The sequence below is a fragment of the Leuciscus leuciscus genome, assembly GCF_965113295.1.
Source record: "Leuciscus leuciscus genome assembly, chromosome: 10".
Classification (NCBI taxonomy): Eukaryota; Metazoa; Chordata; class Actinopteri; order Cypriniformes; family Leuciscidae; genus Leuciscus; species Leuciscus leuciscus.
Window position 1 is genome coordinate 18527704 of NC_138734.1, and position 19443 is coordinate 18547146.

The 19443-nt window shown below is 39.9% G+C and overlaps 1 protein-coding gene across 1 annotated transcript; it reads left to right on the forward strand.

The window, feature by feature from the left end:
* Nucleotides 1-7111: 7111 nt before the first annotated feature.
* On the forward strand, nucleotides 7112-10471 carry LOC309508216 (extracellular calcium-sensing receptor-like; the record flags this gene model as incomplete). Its single annotated transcript, XM_082182734.1, has 6 exons — nucleotides 7112-7275; nucleotides 7515-7800; nucleotides 7898-8716; nucleotides 8885-9106; nucleotides 9289-9412; nucleotides 9555-10471. Exons 1-6 carry the CDS (start codon nucleotides 7187-7189, stop codon nucleotides 10469-10471), a joined length of 2457 nt encoding a protein of 818 aa, XP_082038860.1. The 5' UTR covers nucleotides 7112-7186.
* Nucleotides 10472-19443: the final 8972 nt, after the last annotated feature.

Here is a 19443-nt window from a genome sequence, read left to right on the forward strand (position 1 = left end):
GCTGACAGACATCTGTAGAGCTGTGGGCTGGGCGACACCTAACACGTTCGCTAGGTTTTATAGCCTACGTGTTGAGCCGGTTTCTTCCTGTGTGCTCGCTTCAACTAGCCGGTAACACCGAAGTTCCTGCTCTAGTGTCGGCTTGCTGCGCCACTCCCTTCCTCGGAACGGATACATACGCTTTTTGCTCCAGTCGAGTTCCCCACTTAGGCGAACCCTGTGAGTTCCTCCGCACCCCTCTGGCAGTCAGACATTGCGGAGCGTCCAACACCAGGCTTGTGTACTCGTATGCTTGTGTAACTGGTGCTAGGCTGGGTTCCATATGTGTGATCCCTGCGGCGCTCCCATATGTGTATTCTTCCACGACCAGCTCCCTGCGGTGAGCCCGTGTCTTCCCTTGGCAGAGTCTGCTCTGCCGCCACTGTCCAGTGTAGCCCCCCCCTTCGGGCTGGAGCCACCCCAGTGACATTCCATATGTTGCACTGCCCCTTCGGCCAGTCCATATGTGTATTCTCCACATGTTACCTCCCTTTGGGCAGGATGTGGCTCCGTTATCTGTTATCCAAAGAGTTCCTCTGTGTGAGGTATAATGGAACAGCAGTTGAACTCCCTCTACACAGATCTTCCGCCTCAGCCAATTGGGGGTCTGAGAGTCTTGCGTAGGGCGCTGGATGTGGCAGCAACCGTGGCATTTTCCAAGGGATCCCAATTACGTTGTCACGTCGACGTTACGTCGAACGTGAGCGACTGAAAGGGAACGTCTCGGTTACTAATGTAACCCTCTTTCCCTGAAGGAGGGAACAGGAGACGTAACGTCCTGTCGCCACCATTGCTGACCATCGCTGCATGGCTGTCACAAATCTCGGCTCCTCAGCGAAAAGGGGCGGGGGCGCGTGACGTGATTCACGCACGCCAACGTTCATTGGCTCGTTCTGTAGACACTCGAAGTTGATAGGGCTCCCTGAAGTGATCCCAATTACGTCGTCACGTCGACGTTACGCCTCCTGTTCCCTCCTTCAGGGAACGCGGGTTACATTAGTAACCGAGACGTAATATATAAATACTGTAAAAAGTCTTATATGAGTTTTACATGACAAAAGTATGCAAAGGTGTATGGTTTTAGTAGAAAATAACTGATATTCATATACAAATCATTTAAAGTTATTATATTGAATCATATGCTAGTCTAATTAAAATCATATAGGATTTATACACATTTTGTGTCATTTGTTTGTGTTTCATACAGATTTCATGTTTTGATGACCAACATCACTTATGCAGTTGGCAAATTTGGACATTTTACAGTACAGAAGCTGGTTCGAGGATGTACTGTCAAAATATCACTGACCTTTATGAGGACTGTTCATTTTCCTACAGGATTTGAAAGAGCAGTTGAAAAGCAATGACATTGTGAGACCGTGTATTTACATTAATTGTGAACTGTCTGGGCCTTTTGTTTGTGAACAAATCATATCATAACATATTGCTAGTGAACAAAGTTGAGTCAAATATGTTTCTAGAACAGTGATTAAAATGTTGAAAATTGGCTGGAATATATTTTTGTATATGTGACATGAACTCTGGTGGTGATGCACTCTAAAAACGTTTAATATGATTTACTCAATTTTTTTGGTGAAACATTTTTACACTTAAAGGTGCTCTAAGTGATGCCGGGAGTGTTGACATTCGAATTGTTGTCAAACAAAACGGAGGCTAGCTAGACCCTCCCTCCTCCTCATCCCGTCTCCTCCCTCCTCCCCTCCCTTCCGGCATAAAGGAAAGTCAAAGTAGTCACTAAAAACAAAGTTAAGTTTTACTGATACTTCATTCAATGTCACCAAGTTAGATAAATGCTTTTATATATTGCAGAACAGAATGCAGAAAAAGAGAAACATTATCTTAAAATCGTTTCGCCACCTGAGGTTATACTATAACGTTAGCTCCCATACAAGGACGCAATAATAGCAAGATAACGTTAGCTTCGCGTTTCCCAGTGAGCATAAACAACGGCGGTGTCGTAAACAAATTTAGTCAAAGTTGTCAATAGCCTATAAATGAACATTCAAATCCATAACAAACAGTGGGTGAAAAGAATCATTCACACAAATTGTCGCCCTACTGTGAATTTGCTTGACCATTTACAATAGAGATTGATCTCTAGCTGCTAGAAACATATATGTTGTATTCACCAAAGCTACCGCTGACTGCATAGTTCTAGCTAATTACATCCTTGTGTTGGTTTGGCGAACATGAACGTCAATTTAGAAAGAAAAATGGATTTACCTGTTCTGCAAAAACAGAGCAACTGAATGTCGGATTGGAAGCCCTTCTGCCGGCGGAGTTCTCGCCACCTTTCGAGGGTTTTTCCGATGTAAATTCGGGACTTCGCGCGTTCCTTATCCTTGTCCCTCTTCTTTGCAATTTGTTCATCGGAACGTCGTCTCTTTGGTCGTGTGTCGGCCATAATTCAAACTTCCCTCTTCATGCTTCTCTCTCCTCCACACACCCCCTTCATGTGCACGCGCACTAACCCCCAAACCCCACCCTCAAATACTTCTCGCCAGTTATTGGCTGAAGCACTGTTTGTTGTGTTTTGTGGTACGGGTGAGCCCAGTTTGTTTTTGTTGCCGTTTGTGGAGCCTGGGCTGTCTACAGAGACCGCGTTTTTTTACAGTGTGTTCAGGGGACAGGCAGCTAGCGGATAGTGAGGAGATGTTTGCTGTATGTGACAAAAAATGTTTTGGCCTAAAAAACGTGTGACATCACTTAGAGCACCTTTAAAATATTGATTACATTTTAAAGCAGTGCTTTAACGCAGCTAAATCAATTACATATACTGTTTGAACTGAGGAAATAGTTAAACTAATTGGGGGAAAACATTTAAAAAACAATATTTATGAGTAATATTAATTGTTTTTATATACGAGTAATATTCACTTTTTTATTTCCTCTAAACCTTTGTAAAAATATTCCATACAACCACCGGTATAACTACATCACATTGGCCTTTATTGTCGATGAGTAGCCTACAGCAATACAGCATATTTTATACTATTTTAACACGTATACAATATTAACTACATTTAAACTCATGTAACAAACATTTTAGAAGTAAAAATTTAACATTTAGGCCTAAACATTCAAGTAATTCAAGTGTAATCAACCGGTCTGTTATCCAAAATCCACTGTATCAGCGCTGGTTCTCCTGCCGGAGATGGACTCGCACTCTGCGGGTGAACGCCGTCCTGCGTTTCACTCATAGCCGAAAGATTCTGCGACGCGACTGACTCCATAACCTGCCAATAAACAAACAGTGCACAGTTCTGAGAACATTTTATCATCCAAATAAGTTATATTCATTATCTTTAGGAATATAGTCGTGTGTTTTTTTTTTATGTAAGGCGTTACAATCACGCGAAGAAACAGGCGCGACACTCGTTTAACTTAGGTGAGTCAAATTGCGTCTATGTATGTTCTTTCGCATTAAATAAAATTATTTAAATCACAGTAATGATTATACAGATAAAATAAAACATACACAAACCTGAATTTCACAGATGAAATGCACCAATTCTGCACCGCTGAGAAGAGGAGAACTGTTCTTGAGACTGGAGAGTGAAGACTGAAGAGAATTCAAACAGCCCGCGCTCACTCAACCGTTGACTTGTCGCCACGTCAGAGGGTGGGGGAGTGGTGCATTGTTTTAATTGAGTAAACTTAATCAATTTCTTATGTGTGTTAAATATTAATAATATTGATTTTAATTAGCCTAAGTAATATTTGTGGTTCTTGAAACATATCAGTTTAATTATCCATTCTCAAATACTGTGATGGAAATTTCACAAATATATTAGCTAAGTGTATTTTAAATAAATAGTTGGTTATTTAAATACTAAATTATTTTAGTGAAAAACAAAATGAATTGTTGGTTTTGGAGCTATGAGTCTTTAGTTTTGTGTGTGTCACTCAGAAAAAAACAACTCTAAAATTGCTCTCTGTTGCAGTCACACACTTGTGTGTGTTTGTGTGTGTGTGTATGTGTGCGTTTGGTTTATATTACATTGTGGGAACCAAATGTCCCCACAAGGATAGTAAAACCTGAGATCACCTCCATTGTGGGGACAAGCAAGCCATGAGGGAAATGGGTTAATAAACATACTAAATTATATTTTTTTGAAAATGTAAAAATTCTGAAAGTTTTCTGTGATGGATAGGTTTAGGGGTAGGGTTAGTGTAAGGAGATAGAATATACAGTTCGTACAGTATAAAAACCATTAAGTCTATGGAGAGTCCCCACAAAGATAGTGAACCTGTGTGTGAGATAGAAAGTTCGTTCCACTTTCTTTTTATGCTCTAGGACCAGACCTTGATTTAAATGTAGATTTTTTTCAGATTTATACTGGATTTATTATAATTTTTTTGACAAACAAAATTTTAAAAAGTCAATTTTTCATTTCCACATTAATTTTCAATGTGGGGTCAATCTGACCCCAAACACCTTAAACGGTAAAAAAAAAAAAAAAAATGTTTACACACCTTTACAACAACCAAATCAAGCCCTTTTTTATTTATTTTTTTGGGCGTGTTTTGATCGATTATTTAGGAAAATTCACAGAGTTTCATGCCCCTGAGATAAAGGTAACACTTTTTAAAAATGAAGGAAAAGTCCAGTGGGGTCAGCTGGACCCCAAACACTGATTAAGGGTTACATGTTATGTTTCATCTAAGGGTATATAAACATGATTGACTATAGGCATAGGGCTCCACTTAGGACAAGATAAGAGCAAGAGCATGAGTGAAGTACAGCCTTATACTGATTGGTAAATTGCACTGTGTTTTATACACGTATAAACACATGGACATCCATATTAAATTAGCATTATTTTCCTACGTTTTTACATCATGAAAATCTATATGGCTTTAGTTGTATGTAGGACATAAATGACATAATATGATTAAAAATACATTAATATTATGCAATTTATATATGTGGTTTTTGCAGCATATATGTCCCTTACAATATTCTGTTGGAACATATAAGAATCACAGGTGTTTTTAGCAAACCTTTTCCATATGGGAAGAAACTTCAGTAAAGTGTTCAAACTTATTCCTGCCTCCTGTCCTAAGTTCTGACCGACGCTCCACGGCGAGAACTATATCCTCTTAAGCACCGGTGGTTCTTTCTCCTAAACAAGCAAGGTGTCGGATGTCCACCAAAGGAGGTTTTGTCAGATATAGCTCACTGCATGATACAATATTGTCCCCAAAATTTGGTTTAGTAGGTACACATACACAAACATAATATCCTACTATCTTTCATTAACCATTTCAAGCTTACTCTCTGTAACAGCCTATAGCAGTTTACAATAATCTCAAGTGCTAAATTGATCCTGGGAGAGCTCATCATAGGTGCTCATTGCATACAGCATTGGCAGTCTCTTGGTAATATTAGTGTGAAGACAATGAAAACTATGGCCTGGAGGTACACTTAGTATACCCTTTTGTTTGAACATAGCTCGTAGCAGTAATTGTGATAACATGCCTCCAAATGCTGTAGAAGAACCTGTAATGAGCTATTCAGCAGATCTATCGAAACGATAGGCTTTAAACTACCATGTAAAAAAAGCATGGTAACACTTTCTATGAAGCCATTTATAATGCATTATAAGAGTATTTTTAATGCATTATAATACATGCATAATGCCTTATAACAGAAATATTTTTTTAATATTTTACAAAAACAAAGTCTTCTTTTGAACATCTAAAAAGCGTTATAATGTGGTCATAATAATTGTAAGTGGTCTTTGTCTGCTTTAAGCAAAATAACAAACGTTCAGTCTTCCTTTAAACAGCCATAAGATATCATGAAGTGGTTATAAGAGATTTCCCTTAAGGTAAAATCAAAGTTGTGTGGGAAAGTACAAATGAACAGTACATTCACAATGCAAATAATGTTTAATTCATAAAAACGGTAAAATTGCAAGGTTTTACCAAATCTAATACCTATGCAGTAATATAGGAAAAATCATGTAGATTTAATAGGTAGCTATTTGTATATACAAAAAGAAACTTGAAATCAGAAGGTCAATCCCATTTTAACAAACATTTTCAATTGATATTTAGAAGTGTTAAAGTCTATGTGCAGCTAACTGTTATTTTTATTTATGTCCAGCTGATTGGTTATTTTTGTTCTTGTCCTAAAAATGATAAGCAAAGATACATTTATGTATACAATATAAACAGTTATATACAGTTTGAGGTGCACAAATATATGCTCTTTTATAGTCGTGTTAACCACGTTCATGTAAGTTGTATTTTCTAATGTCATGTAAAAGGCAGCCAAGAATGTGTGAGGGGTGGTTCTTGTCAAGCCAGTATTCCCAGTGAATGACCTTGAGGTGCTCTTTCAAAAGTTTAGTTGTCCTGTAGCCACAGCGGCACCATATATCCATTGTGTATGTCTTCCATGCACACTCTAAATGTTGTGTTGTGTATGTTGTATATAAGGTTAAGGCATTATGTGTGCATTATAATGCATTAAGAATACCCTTATAATGCATAATAAATACAGGCTTCATAGAAAGTGTTACTAAAAGCATATGATGTGATATATATGCCCTTTGTAGCATGTAATTTGGTTCTGCAATTTGGTCTTTTTCCTTCCAAAGTAGTTATACTTAGTAATACTTTTGTGAGATTAATTATTTAGTTTACTAGCCATATAATTTTGCAGAAAACATATAATATATAATCATATAATCTAATATAAAAATGATCTATTTCTGTGATGTTCTGTTCATGTACAAAGACATTCCCTCAGGGAATGTGTATGGTTTATGCAAGTTTATTTGAGGTTGCTTCTGAGTACAGTATAAAGGTGGGCTTAGGTGAATCTTGTGTGAACTATGTTAGCGAGAGTGAGCTAGAATGTGTGTTCATGCATTTGCAAATTATATTGGAATCATATCATGTAGGAAACCCCTCTGTGTGTGCAATGAAGCTTCAAAGTGGTGTTTAATTTGGTTCAAGCAGTGAAGTGTACAGAGAAAGAATGGCATATAGTAGTGTGTATGTTTGTGTGACAGTGTTGTTCCTCAGCACTTTGATCTCTTCACAGTTCCGTCAGACCTGTCGACTCATCCGCAGCACCTCAGACCTGCCTGTGCTAACCAGTGAAGGGGACATCATGTTCGGTGCCCTCTTCTCGCTACACGATACTGTGCTGGAATATCCTCCATCTTTTACTGCTGAGCCACATTCTACGCAGTGCTTTGGGTCAGTCAGTAAATAGAGTCTTATGCTAAAATATTACAATACTGCATTTAGGCTTAATATTTTGAAATTGTTTTCTTTTTTTCCCCTTTGCTTCTTAATTCATTTTCAGACTGGCATTCTCTCTCTCATTTATTAAGTATATTGTTGAGCAGTTTTGCAATAGCCATTTACTGTACAAATGTTATAAACATAAAAAATGCAATTTTGTTGATAATTTAATGCGCTTTGTCCCAAAAAAGGTTTAATTTCAGAACCTTTAGATGGATGCAGACAATGGTTTTTGCCATAGAGGAGATCAACAGAGATAAAATACTCCTAGCCAACTTAACTCTGGGTTATCAGATTTATGATTCATGCAGTACCCCTTTCCATGCCCTCCGCACAGCCTTGGCCCTAATGAATGGGAATGAAGAGGGCACAGGAAAACCAGAGTGCCGAGGCAGGGTGCCTGTTGTCATTGGTGATGGAGGATCCACATTATCCCTAGTGGTTGCACACTTTCTGGGTGTTTTACATGTTCCACAGGTGAGCTGTGCAGTTTTAATGCGCATACAGAGGTACATTCATGTTTTTCAGTCATGTATACTATGCTCTCCGATCTCATGTCCTCTCCTCTCCCTAGGTAAGCTATTTCTCAAGCTGTGCATGTCTCAGTAATAAACTAGAGTTTCCCGCATTTCTAAGGACTATGCCCAGTGACCTTTTCCAAGTGGATGCTCTTGCACAGCTGGTGCAACACTTCGGTTGGAGCTGGTTAGGCACATTCGCAGGGGATGATGCTTATGGCCGTGGTGGTGCTCAACTTTTTAATGATGAGGTGACCAAACTAGGTGCATGTATTGCTTTTTATGAAATAATCCCCAAAAACCATGACCAAACAGAGATGTCCAGGATTGTAAAGAGGATTCCTGAGTCAGGAACCCGTGTGGTGCTGGTCTTTGCTCTAGAGCAAGACGCAAGAGCTCTCTTTTGGGAGGCTCTTCGGCAAAACCTCACTGGTATTCAATGGTTGGCCAGCGAGGCCTGGATCACAGCAGCAGTCCTCTCCACTCCTGAATTCCACTCCATCCTGCAGGGCTCCATGGGCTTTGCCATCCGCAGGGCGGATATACCCGGCCTTCAGCCTTTCCTGCTACGGTTACATCCCTCGAAATACCCACAGGACCCATTTGTTCTGCAGTTTTGGCAAGAGATGTTTAAGTGCTCTCTAGGTACAGTCAATAAGAGCTCCTCTATTAGAGCCCCTTGTAATGGCTCTGAAGTACTTGCCAATACAGGTAACATCTACTCAGATGTATCTCAGCTGAGAATCTCTTATAATGTTTATAAGGCAGTGTACGCCATTGCACATGCTCTGGATTCAATGCTGCACTGTGAACCAGGCAACGGACCTTTTGCTGGGGGATTGTGCCCCAACTCCAGCAACATACAGCCATGGCAGGTAAAATGCACAACTTTTATATCTGTTTGACTTACGCTTGTGTCTTAAGATTAATGTTCTCTAGTTTAGATAATAAAGTTTAAACAAATGTTACCACTGTTCCATGTTTACTTTTATCTTTCTTTTATTCACTCTTTGTGTCTAATCCAATCACTCATAAACATGAAGCTCCTGCATTATTTAAAGCATATCCACTTCACTAATGACTTTGGTGAGGAGACCAAGTTTGACGGCAATGGAGATCCTGTGGCCATGTATGATCTCATCAACTGGCAGCTCATTGGCAACGGAGAGGTGTGGTACGCCACTGTGGGGAGATTTGATGAAACGATGCAGCCTAAACTAGTGATTGAAGAAAAAAACATAATCTGGAATGGAAACCAGAGACAAGTAATGCTCCAGTGTGAATTTTTATTTTTATTTTTATTTTTTACTTTTACTTTTACTGAGAAGTTTTAGTATTCAGTGGTGAATACTCGTTTCCTTTCTTGTATAGATTTTGTATTTGCTGGATACTTATGCATACATTTATGATGTGTATCTTTGTAGTTTGTCTTTTCTCTAAATTGCAGGTCCCTATATCAGTCTGCAGCACTAGCTGTCCTCCAGGCACTAGAAAGTCTACCAGGCCAAACTATCCTCTCTGCTGCTTTGTCTGCATTGTCTGTGCAGCTGGGGAGTTTAGCAATCAGACAGGTATATCCTAAATCAGCTCTTGTCCTGCTGATGTTTTTGTGTTTAACAAAACTAATTTAGATTTGTTTAAAATGTATTTTGCTACTGTGCACAATACATCTTTATAGTAGATGAAAGATTATCTTAAAATTGTATTTATCAGATGCCTTAGAATGTGAAAAGTGCCTGCCTGAGTTCTGGTCCAATACTAGACGAGACACCTGTATCCCGAAGCTGGTGGAGTTCCTTTCCTACAACGATACCATGGGCATCACTTTGCTAGCTGTGGCTCTGCTGGGATCCTGTTTCACACTTGCAGTTGCTCTGATATTTGCCCTTAAACGCCACACACCACTAGTCAGAGCTAACAACTCCGAGCTCAGTTTCCTCATTCTTAGCTCATTGTGGCTTTGTTTTTTGTGTGCACTAGCCTTTATTGGGCAGCCCACATCATGGTCTTGTGGGCTTCGACACAGTGTATTTGGTATTGCATTCTCCCTCTGTCTGTCCTGCATCCTTGGGAAGACTATGGTGGTACTCATGGCTTTCAGAGCCACTCTCCCTGGCACTAATGTAATGAAATGGTTCGGCCCTCTACAGCAGCGTAGCATTATCTTCTTGTGCACAACTGTGCAAGTGGTGATTTGCTGCACATGGCTGAGTCTGGCACCTCCCGTCCCACGTAAGCTCATGACTCGTGAAACTGCCCAGATTATTCTTTTGTGTGATGTGGGCTCTCCATTGGCCTTCTCCCTGGTGTTGGGCTACATCGGCCTGCTTGCTGCTGTCTGCTTCCTTCTGGCCTTCTTTGCTCGAAAACTCCCAGATAATTTCAATGAGGCTAAATTTATTACTTTCAGCATGCTGATCTTCTGTGCTGTGTGGATTGCATTTGTGCCAGCGTATGTCAGCTCACCGGGGAAATACACCGTGGCCGTGGAGATTTTTGCAATTCTGGCCTCCAGTTATGGCCTGCTGCTCTGTATCTTCACACCAAAATGTTACATTATTTTGCTTAAACCTGAGAAAAATACAAAGAGATATTTGATGTCCAAATCCAATTCAGAAAGGAAATATTGAAATGCTTATTGACTAAAAGTTTTGTTTATATTACAATGAAATGTGTTCTTGATTTTCATCTGACCCCCTCAATAAAGTGGTTTTGTGCTTTCATAACTGTTTCATTAAATAAACAATTATGTCCTCAACAAATTAATGTTGCACTCTTTTTACCACAATTAGTTTATCAAAATCAAATTTCCCCAGCATTCATGATAAACATTCCACATAAAACATGATTATAACAGTATTAATATTTTAAGCTAAAGTCAAAATATTTCCAACCCCATGTATTTATCCTCTAGTTGTAACACCCCATCCTCTTTTTGCTCTGTCATTATTCATTCTGTCCTCAATAGGGAGAGAACCGTTTTATTTCCCCTGAGCATAAAAAGCCCATGTGGCATGAAACATGGCCGAACATGTAATCATCCATTCTCTTTCACTCATTGAACAACTGCACACTAATTATTTTATCCACTTCAGCCACACATTTTTGCAATCAAGTTGATAATATCTGCCTTTTCATCATCATGAAGGGAAAAGAGAGGAAATAGACATTCTAGTCTCTAAGAAAAGATAATTTGACTACACTGGGAACATTATGAATGTCACTGGATCATTCTCAGAAAGTGATATATTTTTGAAAGAATTAAGAATTTCATAGAGTATAAGGGATTTATAAGGGAATGTGGCCTCTTCCATAGTTTGTAATAGTTTATCACGATTAATGCCGTTCCAAATTATTTTACATCCTAACCGGATATATAAATAATCCCGCGGTAACTAAAGAGCCTATCCTTTAGTCGTGCTATTAAAAGTTAGGCGAATAGTCTCTACAAATTCGTATTTTATTATAAAGATAATAAGGATTATAAATATAATAAATTTCCCCTTCGTAGTATAAATCTACCTTTTTAGGTACTCTTCAACCGTGTTCGCTTTACAACAATAACCCTGTCGTAAGCTGCCTCTTTGGCTAGGCTATCAATCAATCAAAGTTCATACTGATTTATTCATATATCAGAAATAATGCTCACCCTCTCGGAGTTTTCCCCTGGTTGTGATCGTCCTGATCCAGGAAGGAAAAAGGTGAAGCGTACTCAAAAAATCCAAGTTCCAGTCAAATGAGTATAATAAATGTTTAACAATATTTATTAAAAGAATCAAAAATGAAAAGAATACTTGTTACAGATTATAATAGAGTACTGAACTAACAGAGAAATGCTAGCTAGGCTTAAAGCTTCTTGCATCCAGAAACTGCTGGGATTCCGGATTGGAGATTGCAAGGAAGAGCAATTGAATTTTGTCCAGGTCTCTTCCTTTATAGTCCGAATTCAGAAATCTTCGTCATATTTACTGTAAGGCACATGACTGCATGTATCCTGCCTGACTGTCCAGTCATCGGCTTGCTCTCCAAAGATACAATAGTTCCTTTGTATTTGTGGACAAAGACCCTTGTCACTGTTCCCTCATGTGACCAGCAATGGACAGAAACTCTTTATTCAAAATCATATTTTTAGATAGTCATATGTTTTAGCAAAGCAGCAAGTTCGCTAGGGATACCCTTAGTTATAGGCCTTTTATTGTGACCCTTCCTTCGCTGACGTCGAGTTTGAAGTGTAGGTGAAGTGAGTGAAATGTCACCCTCAGATGGACCCCCCTCAAAGCACTCGACAAGTTATAATAGACAAACATATAGTTTCTGTTCTTAAAAGGGGTCCTATTATGCTTTTTCACTTTTAGTCAGTGTGTTGCTGTTTATAAAAAGATCTGCAAGTTTACGAAGCGCAAAGTCCACTCCAAAGGGAGATTGTCAGGGTTCTGTCACCTCGGTCTAGTGTGTTTCTTGGTTTTGTGACGGAGCCCTGACACTCCCGTATTCTCCTGTCTTTGTCTGTGTGTCTTGTTGTGTTTCTGTCTTGGCTGTGTCAAGTCAAGTCATCTTCATTTATATAGCGCTTTTAACAATGTAGATTGTTCCAAAGCAGCTTTACCATGATAATAGGAAATTAAAGTAAAGTGTTTTGGCTTTATAGCAGCTCTAGAAAGTTATTGTCCATCTAAAGTTAGTTTGATTGATTCACTTCCGTCACAACGATCATTAGTTATTAACTTAGGGGCCGCTAACATGACACCGTTTTAACAGAAAACTCTTAAGTTCTTTCTGCGCAAACTTCAAAAACACGAACCAGTGAGAACGCCGATGGCGTGCACATGCGTATTACGAGTTCAGTCTATAGGTATGTGCGTTTGAATATATGTGCGCAGGCGTGTAGTCCTTCTCTACAAATCAACCCTCAACATACTACTTGTCTGGACTTTAAATTAATAATACAGAATTTTTATTGCTTCCACGTAGCCACGCAAACCAGAATTATCCCGACCACGCTTTATCTGTAGAGAGGTAAAGGGGAGGGGAGGGAGGCCTTCACAGGAAAGAGCCTAGTTGACATTTCAGGACTGCGCTGTCGTCGTGTCCAGGTCCTTCATCAGATCTGGATACAGCCTGGATCCGGAGGACTGCGGTAAACCTCGGGATAAACAGAGAGACTAATATCAGCGTAGACGCCATTCTTCTTATGATGTAACAAGTACATCAGGATTTATGGGAAGTGTTCCCAGTTCCGGCTGACCTAATCTATGCAGCCTAACATTGAATTATAAAAGTCTATAATGTGTTATGTGTTTGCTAGGTCAAAGAGATGTGTTTTTAGTCTAGCTTTGAACTGACAGAGTGTGTCTGCTTCCCGGACAATGTTAGGAAGACTGTTCCAAAGTTTTGGTGCTAAATAGGAAAAGGATCTACCGCCAGCAGTTGATTTTGATATTCTAGGTGTCAGAGTATTGTGTATGTGACTTTAAAGGAAGCCCTTTTAAGGAAAAAGCCATATATAACGTTAGCTCACTGAGAAGAAGCACTTGTGTACTGCTTGAACCTGACATGGTGTCAGAAGTGGCGAGGTAAAGAGAGAACTACATGCCCGAAAATGCCACTGTTCAAGCCGCCAGACAACTTTACATTCGACAAGCCGGGAGAATGGCCGTCATGGCAACAGCGTTTTGTGAAATACAGAACGGCTGCCAAGCTCACAGAAGAGGACGGGACCGTCTAAGTGAGTACATTAATTTACGCAATGGGAAATGAGGCGGAAAATATTTTCAAATCCTTTGTTTTCAATGAAAGAGAAAAAGAAGACGATTTCGAGACAGTTTTGAAGAAATACGATGACTACTTTGTAGTCCAACATCATTCACGAGAGGGCGCAGTTTCACCAGCGATCTCAGAGATCGGGGGAAAAAGCTGAGACATTTATTCGTGCACTGTACGAGTTGTCAGAAAACTGTGACTTTGGTGCTAACAGAAATGAGAACATCAGAGATAGATTAGTTGTAGGAATTAGAGACAAGGATCTGTCAAAAAGATTACAACTAATTAGAGACCTCACACTGGATGTTGCAGTACAAATGGTAAGACAAGCAGAGGTAGTTACTCACCAGGTCAGCCAGCAGGGGGATCCAATGTGCAGCGTTCAAGAGATCAGACGACCCAAACAGCGTACTGGCTACAGGTATGAGCACAGCAGAGAACGCCAACCTGGTAAAATACGGAATGGTGAGGACAAATGCAGCCGATGTGGCAAAACAAAAGAGAGAAATGTCCAGCTTTTGGAGCAGAATGCAGGATATGTCACAAGAAAGGCCACTGGGAACGCATGTGCAAAACTAAATTAGTCCATGAAGTCATGAGGGAAGATAGAGAATCTGACTCATTTTACCTTGGATCAGTACAGCAGCCTGGAAAAGGCAGCACAGAAACATGGACTGTCAATATGACAATAGGAAATACACCAGTAGTATTTAAAATAGATACAGGGGCGGATGTGACAATAATAAGCGAACAGACATTCCAGAATCTACAAAAGAAACAGGAACTGTACAAAGCAAATGTCATACTCAACAGTCCGGGAGGCCAGCTAAAATGTGTGGGTCAATTCAGAAGTAATGTAAAGCATAAAGCGAAACAGTATGAACTGACCATATATGTTGTAAAGGGCCCAACAGTGAATAATCTTCTCAGTGGAAGGGCAGCTAAAGAAATGGGCTTGGATAAACGAATAGAAGAGGTAAATACTAACAATGGGGACCACGGAAGGCTAAACACTGAACCAGTTAAGATTCTACTCAGAGAAGGAGCAGAACCGTATGCTGTTAACCCTCTGGGGTCTGAGCTGTTTTCTGGCCCTGGAGGTGTTCTGACATGCTCTGACATTTGTGCTTATTTCTGTTACTTGTGACATTGTCATGGCTAAAGTCTTATTACACTGTATTTAGCACAAACTCTGCTGCAATCATATATCAGCAGCATGTATGCAAAAGTTTGTAGTTTTGAGATAATGACATTTATGCGTGGTTTGTGAAAATACAAAAAAAAATTGTCACTGAAATAAGGCCATGAAACCCATACTGATTATTTCTTCACAAGACTTTTGAAAATTGTATGACGTAGCCTAGAATATTTGCTCCAAAACTATGTGAAAATCACCCTGACTGCTCATTCAGATAAGACAATATATTGATTTTAAATTTCTAAGACGTGTTTTGTGTGAAAAAGCCTTATGCGAAAAGGCGTGATCATCTCATGAATATGTAAGCCTTCAACACTTGAGAAAGACAAAGACACTCCCCTAACTGCCCTATTAGGAGCGATCAGGCCCTGTCATTCAGAGCAACCTTGCACAAAGAATGAGGAGATTTAAAAAATAATGGCTTTTAGATTGTTTGGATTTATTTACAACACAACATAATCCAAAAATACACAACAAATGACAAAAGAGCACATTGAAAACAATGATCCAAAGACAGAGACCTTTGTGCCATTCCTAAAAACATTGTACATACCTTTCATTTCCAAGGTGTTTGATTTTCACTTTACCATGTTCATGTACAGAGACTCAAGTGAATGTTGAAGTCAGCAGGACTCAGTTGCATCTGGTCCCTGAAAGAAAAAGAAAAAAAAGAAAAAACTGTGAACATACTGATATCAAGAGAAACTATAGGGCTGCACGATTTTGGGAATAGATTTTAGATTTTTCTGGTTAAAATTTCTTTTTAAAATTCACAGAATACACACACACACACACACACACACACACACACGTTTCCAACAATATATAATGAACACCAGGTTTGTTGTGCCTTGTAGGCATAGGCTACGCAGTGCTGCATAAAATAATAACAATAAATTAAATCTTCCAAAAGATTTCAAGAACAACTACGCTAGAGAAAAATATATTGATTATCATATGTTACTTCAAATGTTTCCATTCGTTATGATGATATGAAATGAGATAATAGTAAAAACATAAAGCCTAATGTTTGGTGCATTTTTCCTTTCAAACGCAATCGCGCTCCAAAATATGATACATTCAAACGCACAGCGCGCTCCAAAATAGGATACACTCAAACGCGATCGCGCTCCAAAATATGATACATTCAAACCCACAGCGCGCTCCAAAATATTAAACATTATGGTTATACATATCTATGTTTGAGCAGATATCCACAAACAGTATTTAACAGTAAACACGGGTCTAAATAGTATAATATTCACCATATATCTAGCAACAGTTCAACTGCAATGTGAAGTTTATGCAACAATACCATAAACTAATAAGTAAGAATTTCTTACCTTACATCTTTCTTGTCTTCAAATCGCGTTCTTCTTCTTCTGGGGGTAAATCCAATGTAAGCTCAGACGTGTCTTCCAAACTCGACGAAAAGCAGAGACTTGTGAAGTTTTTTGGTGTTTTGTGTTTGAGGTAACGAGGGCGTTCGCGTTCCATGTGGACGATTTGCATGTGAATCACTTTTGCGCGAGTGGGCGTGTCGAATTAAAAAGTAATTAGCAAGCGTTTGAGATACTGGACATCCTGTCGGTTTTATACAAATTACTTAAACAGAGAATATTTGTTTTCAGTTTGAATCCGATCATTTAAAAGTACACACTTAAATGTGCATAAAGGTATATGGCTCATAAATGTGTGACAAGTATTCGCTGAGTTTTGTTTCAGTTTATAGACGTGCTCAAGAAAAAAAAGTTCACCGCGACGGAGAGGCAGAACGCACACCCTGTTTATTTTCTTTATTTTACAAAAGCACAATGTTTTGATTTGATTGTAAGTGGACACATACAAAAGTATATCACAGATTATTTTTTTATATTTCTTTTTTCTGTATAACCATAAATGACGGAGTAATTTAAGTTTATGTTGCTGCTATGTGAAAAAAATCCAGCAAAACGCGTCGGCGCGTTTCTCGACCTCAGAGGGTTAATAGGGAGCCAGTGCAGTGTTGACAGAACTGGGCTAATGTGGTCATACTTCCTGGTTCTGGTAAGAACTCGAGCTGCTGCGTTTTGGACCAGAAAAATTTATAAATTTGATAAATTTGTTTATCAAGCGTGCAGGGCAACCACCCATAATAGCATTACAATAATCTAGCCTTGATGTCATGAATGCATGGACTAATTGTTCCGCATTTGTCAATGAGAGCATATGACGTAATTTATATATATTTTTAAGATAAAAAAAATGCGGTTTTACACATACTAGACGCGTGACTTTCAAATGAAAGATTGGTATCAAAGAGCACACCCAGGTTCCTAACCGACAACGAAGACTTGACAGAGCAGCCATCAAGTGTTAGACAGTATTCTAGATTATTACGTGAGGAAGTTTTTTGTCCAATAATTTGAATCTGTTTTTTCAGAATTAAGTAGTAGGAAATTACTAGTCATCCAATTTTTTATATCACCTATACATTCCGTTAATTTTGTGAATTGGTAAGTTTCGTCAGGGCGTGAAGAAATATAGAGCTGACCCAGCGAGGAAAAAGTCGTCTAGAACACGTCTAAAAGACGTAATTGTTAGACATCCAGAAGACGTCCTCACAGGAGCCAAAATGAAAGTTTTTTATACGTCTTTTCTGGACATTGTATAGATGTAAATTATAGACGTGCTACAGACGTAATTGTTAGACATCCAGAAGACGTCCTCACAGGAGCCAGAATGAACGTTTTTTATACGTCTTTTCAGGACATTATTTAGACGTCAATTAAAGACGTGCTACAGACGTAATTGTTAGACATCCAGAAGACGTCCTCACAGGAGCCAGAATGAAGGTTTTTTTATACGTCTTTTCAGGACATTGTTTGGACGTCAATTAAAGACGTGCTATAGACGTATGTCACGGGGTGACGTCAAGCGGAACAATTTTTTTCCATTGTTGTTTCCCTGTGGGAGCGATTTCGACGTAACACCATGCCGGTTCCGGGTCCTTCCGTGTAAACAGTCTGGCCGGGCTTAGTAATGAGGAAATGAGCGTCAGCTGTGTAATGAGCGTAGATTGAGCCGCGAGAGATATGGATTTGCGAGGGGGATTATAAAGGCATTGCTTAATGTGGAAAGAGGAGGAGAGCAGATCATGGTCAGAGCAGATCACGGTCAGAGCGGATCACGAGCAGAGCAGATCACAAGGAGAGCAGATTACGAGGAAAGCAGATCACACAGAACGGGGAGAGACTGCACGTTAGGAAGAAGGAGGAACTGTGTTACTTCATCAAACAGTTAAGTGTTATCTGTAAATCCTATTAGGAAGCCTAATGCCTGCAGTGCCCGCTATATACCATAGTTTGGTGAAGCTGCCCCGGAGTCTATTGAAATCTGGTTTGAAGCCTCTAATGCCAGTTGTGTGTTCATAGTATACTTCCCACACAGCCTTGGATGTACAGTTTCGTCAATTGAGAGGAGGGAGTCGGCTGGGACCGCGAGTGGAGACCTTATTCACTGTGAGTTGTTGTGAGTTGCAGTGCTTAGTGTGAAGCGAACACGTGTGACCATTTGAAGTGATTGATGTATGCACTGGTGTGGATATTATAATTTTGTGTCTGCCCGTGTCCCCAGTTGGCATACTCGTGGGTCTCGACTGCCGAATTGAAATTAACTAACTGCTGTGTGGTGAGCTTATGCTGTACAGGATTGCAGCTCCATCCTGTCTGAGTTGAAGAGGATTAGTGGAATATTCGTGCATTGCTGTTCGACTTCCTGGCTCAAAGAGGAAGCATCATCTGTCTATTGAACTGTCCACACTGAAGAGGATCCCTGGCGTGAGTACCTGATTACTGTCTGATTTGAAGAGGATTTGTTGAATACTTATGTATTGCTGTTTGACTCCATGACTTGAAGAGGAAGCATTATTTGTTCATTGAATTGTTCACACTGAAGAGGATCCCTGGCGTGAGTATCTGGTCCCTGTTTGACTTAAAAAAGGATTTGTTGCACACTCATATACTGTTGTTATGTGAACATGGAGAAACTGCTATCCATCATTGTATGCTGCCATCGTTGTCCTGTGGTAAGAAGACTCAGTTGTTAACTGTTGGATTCTGTACTCACCACTGTTGTTCCGTGAACATAGAGAAACTGCTATCTGCCATTGCATGCTGCCATCGCTGCCCTGTGAAAGAAGACCCGGTTGATAACTGCTGGATTCTGTATTCACTACTGTTGTTCTGCGAACACAGAGAAGCTGCTATCTGCCATTGCATGCTGCCATCGCTGTTCTGTGGTAAGAAGACCCAGTTGTTGACTGTTGGATTCTGTACTCACCACCGTTGTTCTGTGAACATAGGGAAATTGCTATCCGCCACTGCATTCTGCCATTGCTGCCCTGCGGGGGATCCTATTGTCCGTCGCTGCACTCCAACTGCTGCCGGCCTCTGAAAGGAAGGTGACATCCCGTCAGCTGGTGTTGTTCCGTGAAAAGAGAGAGCTCCCTGTCTGCTGCCACCCACCTGTAGTCCCTGGTACCCTGCCCGTCATCTACTGCCGACTACCGCATTTCGTCGGATGGTTATTGCCTTCTGCTTGCCATATACTGTTCGGGTTCCTCACCAAAAAGGGTCCTGGTCCCCCGCCCAACCCCCTCGTCCT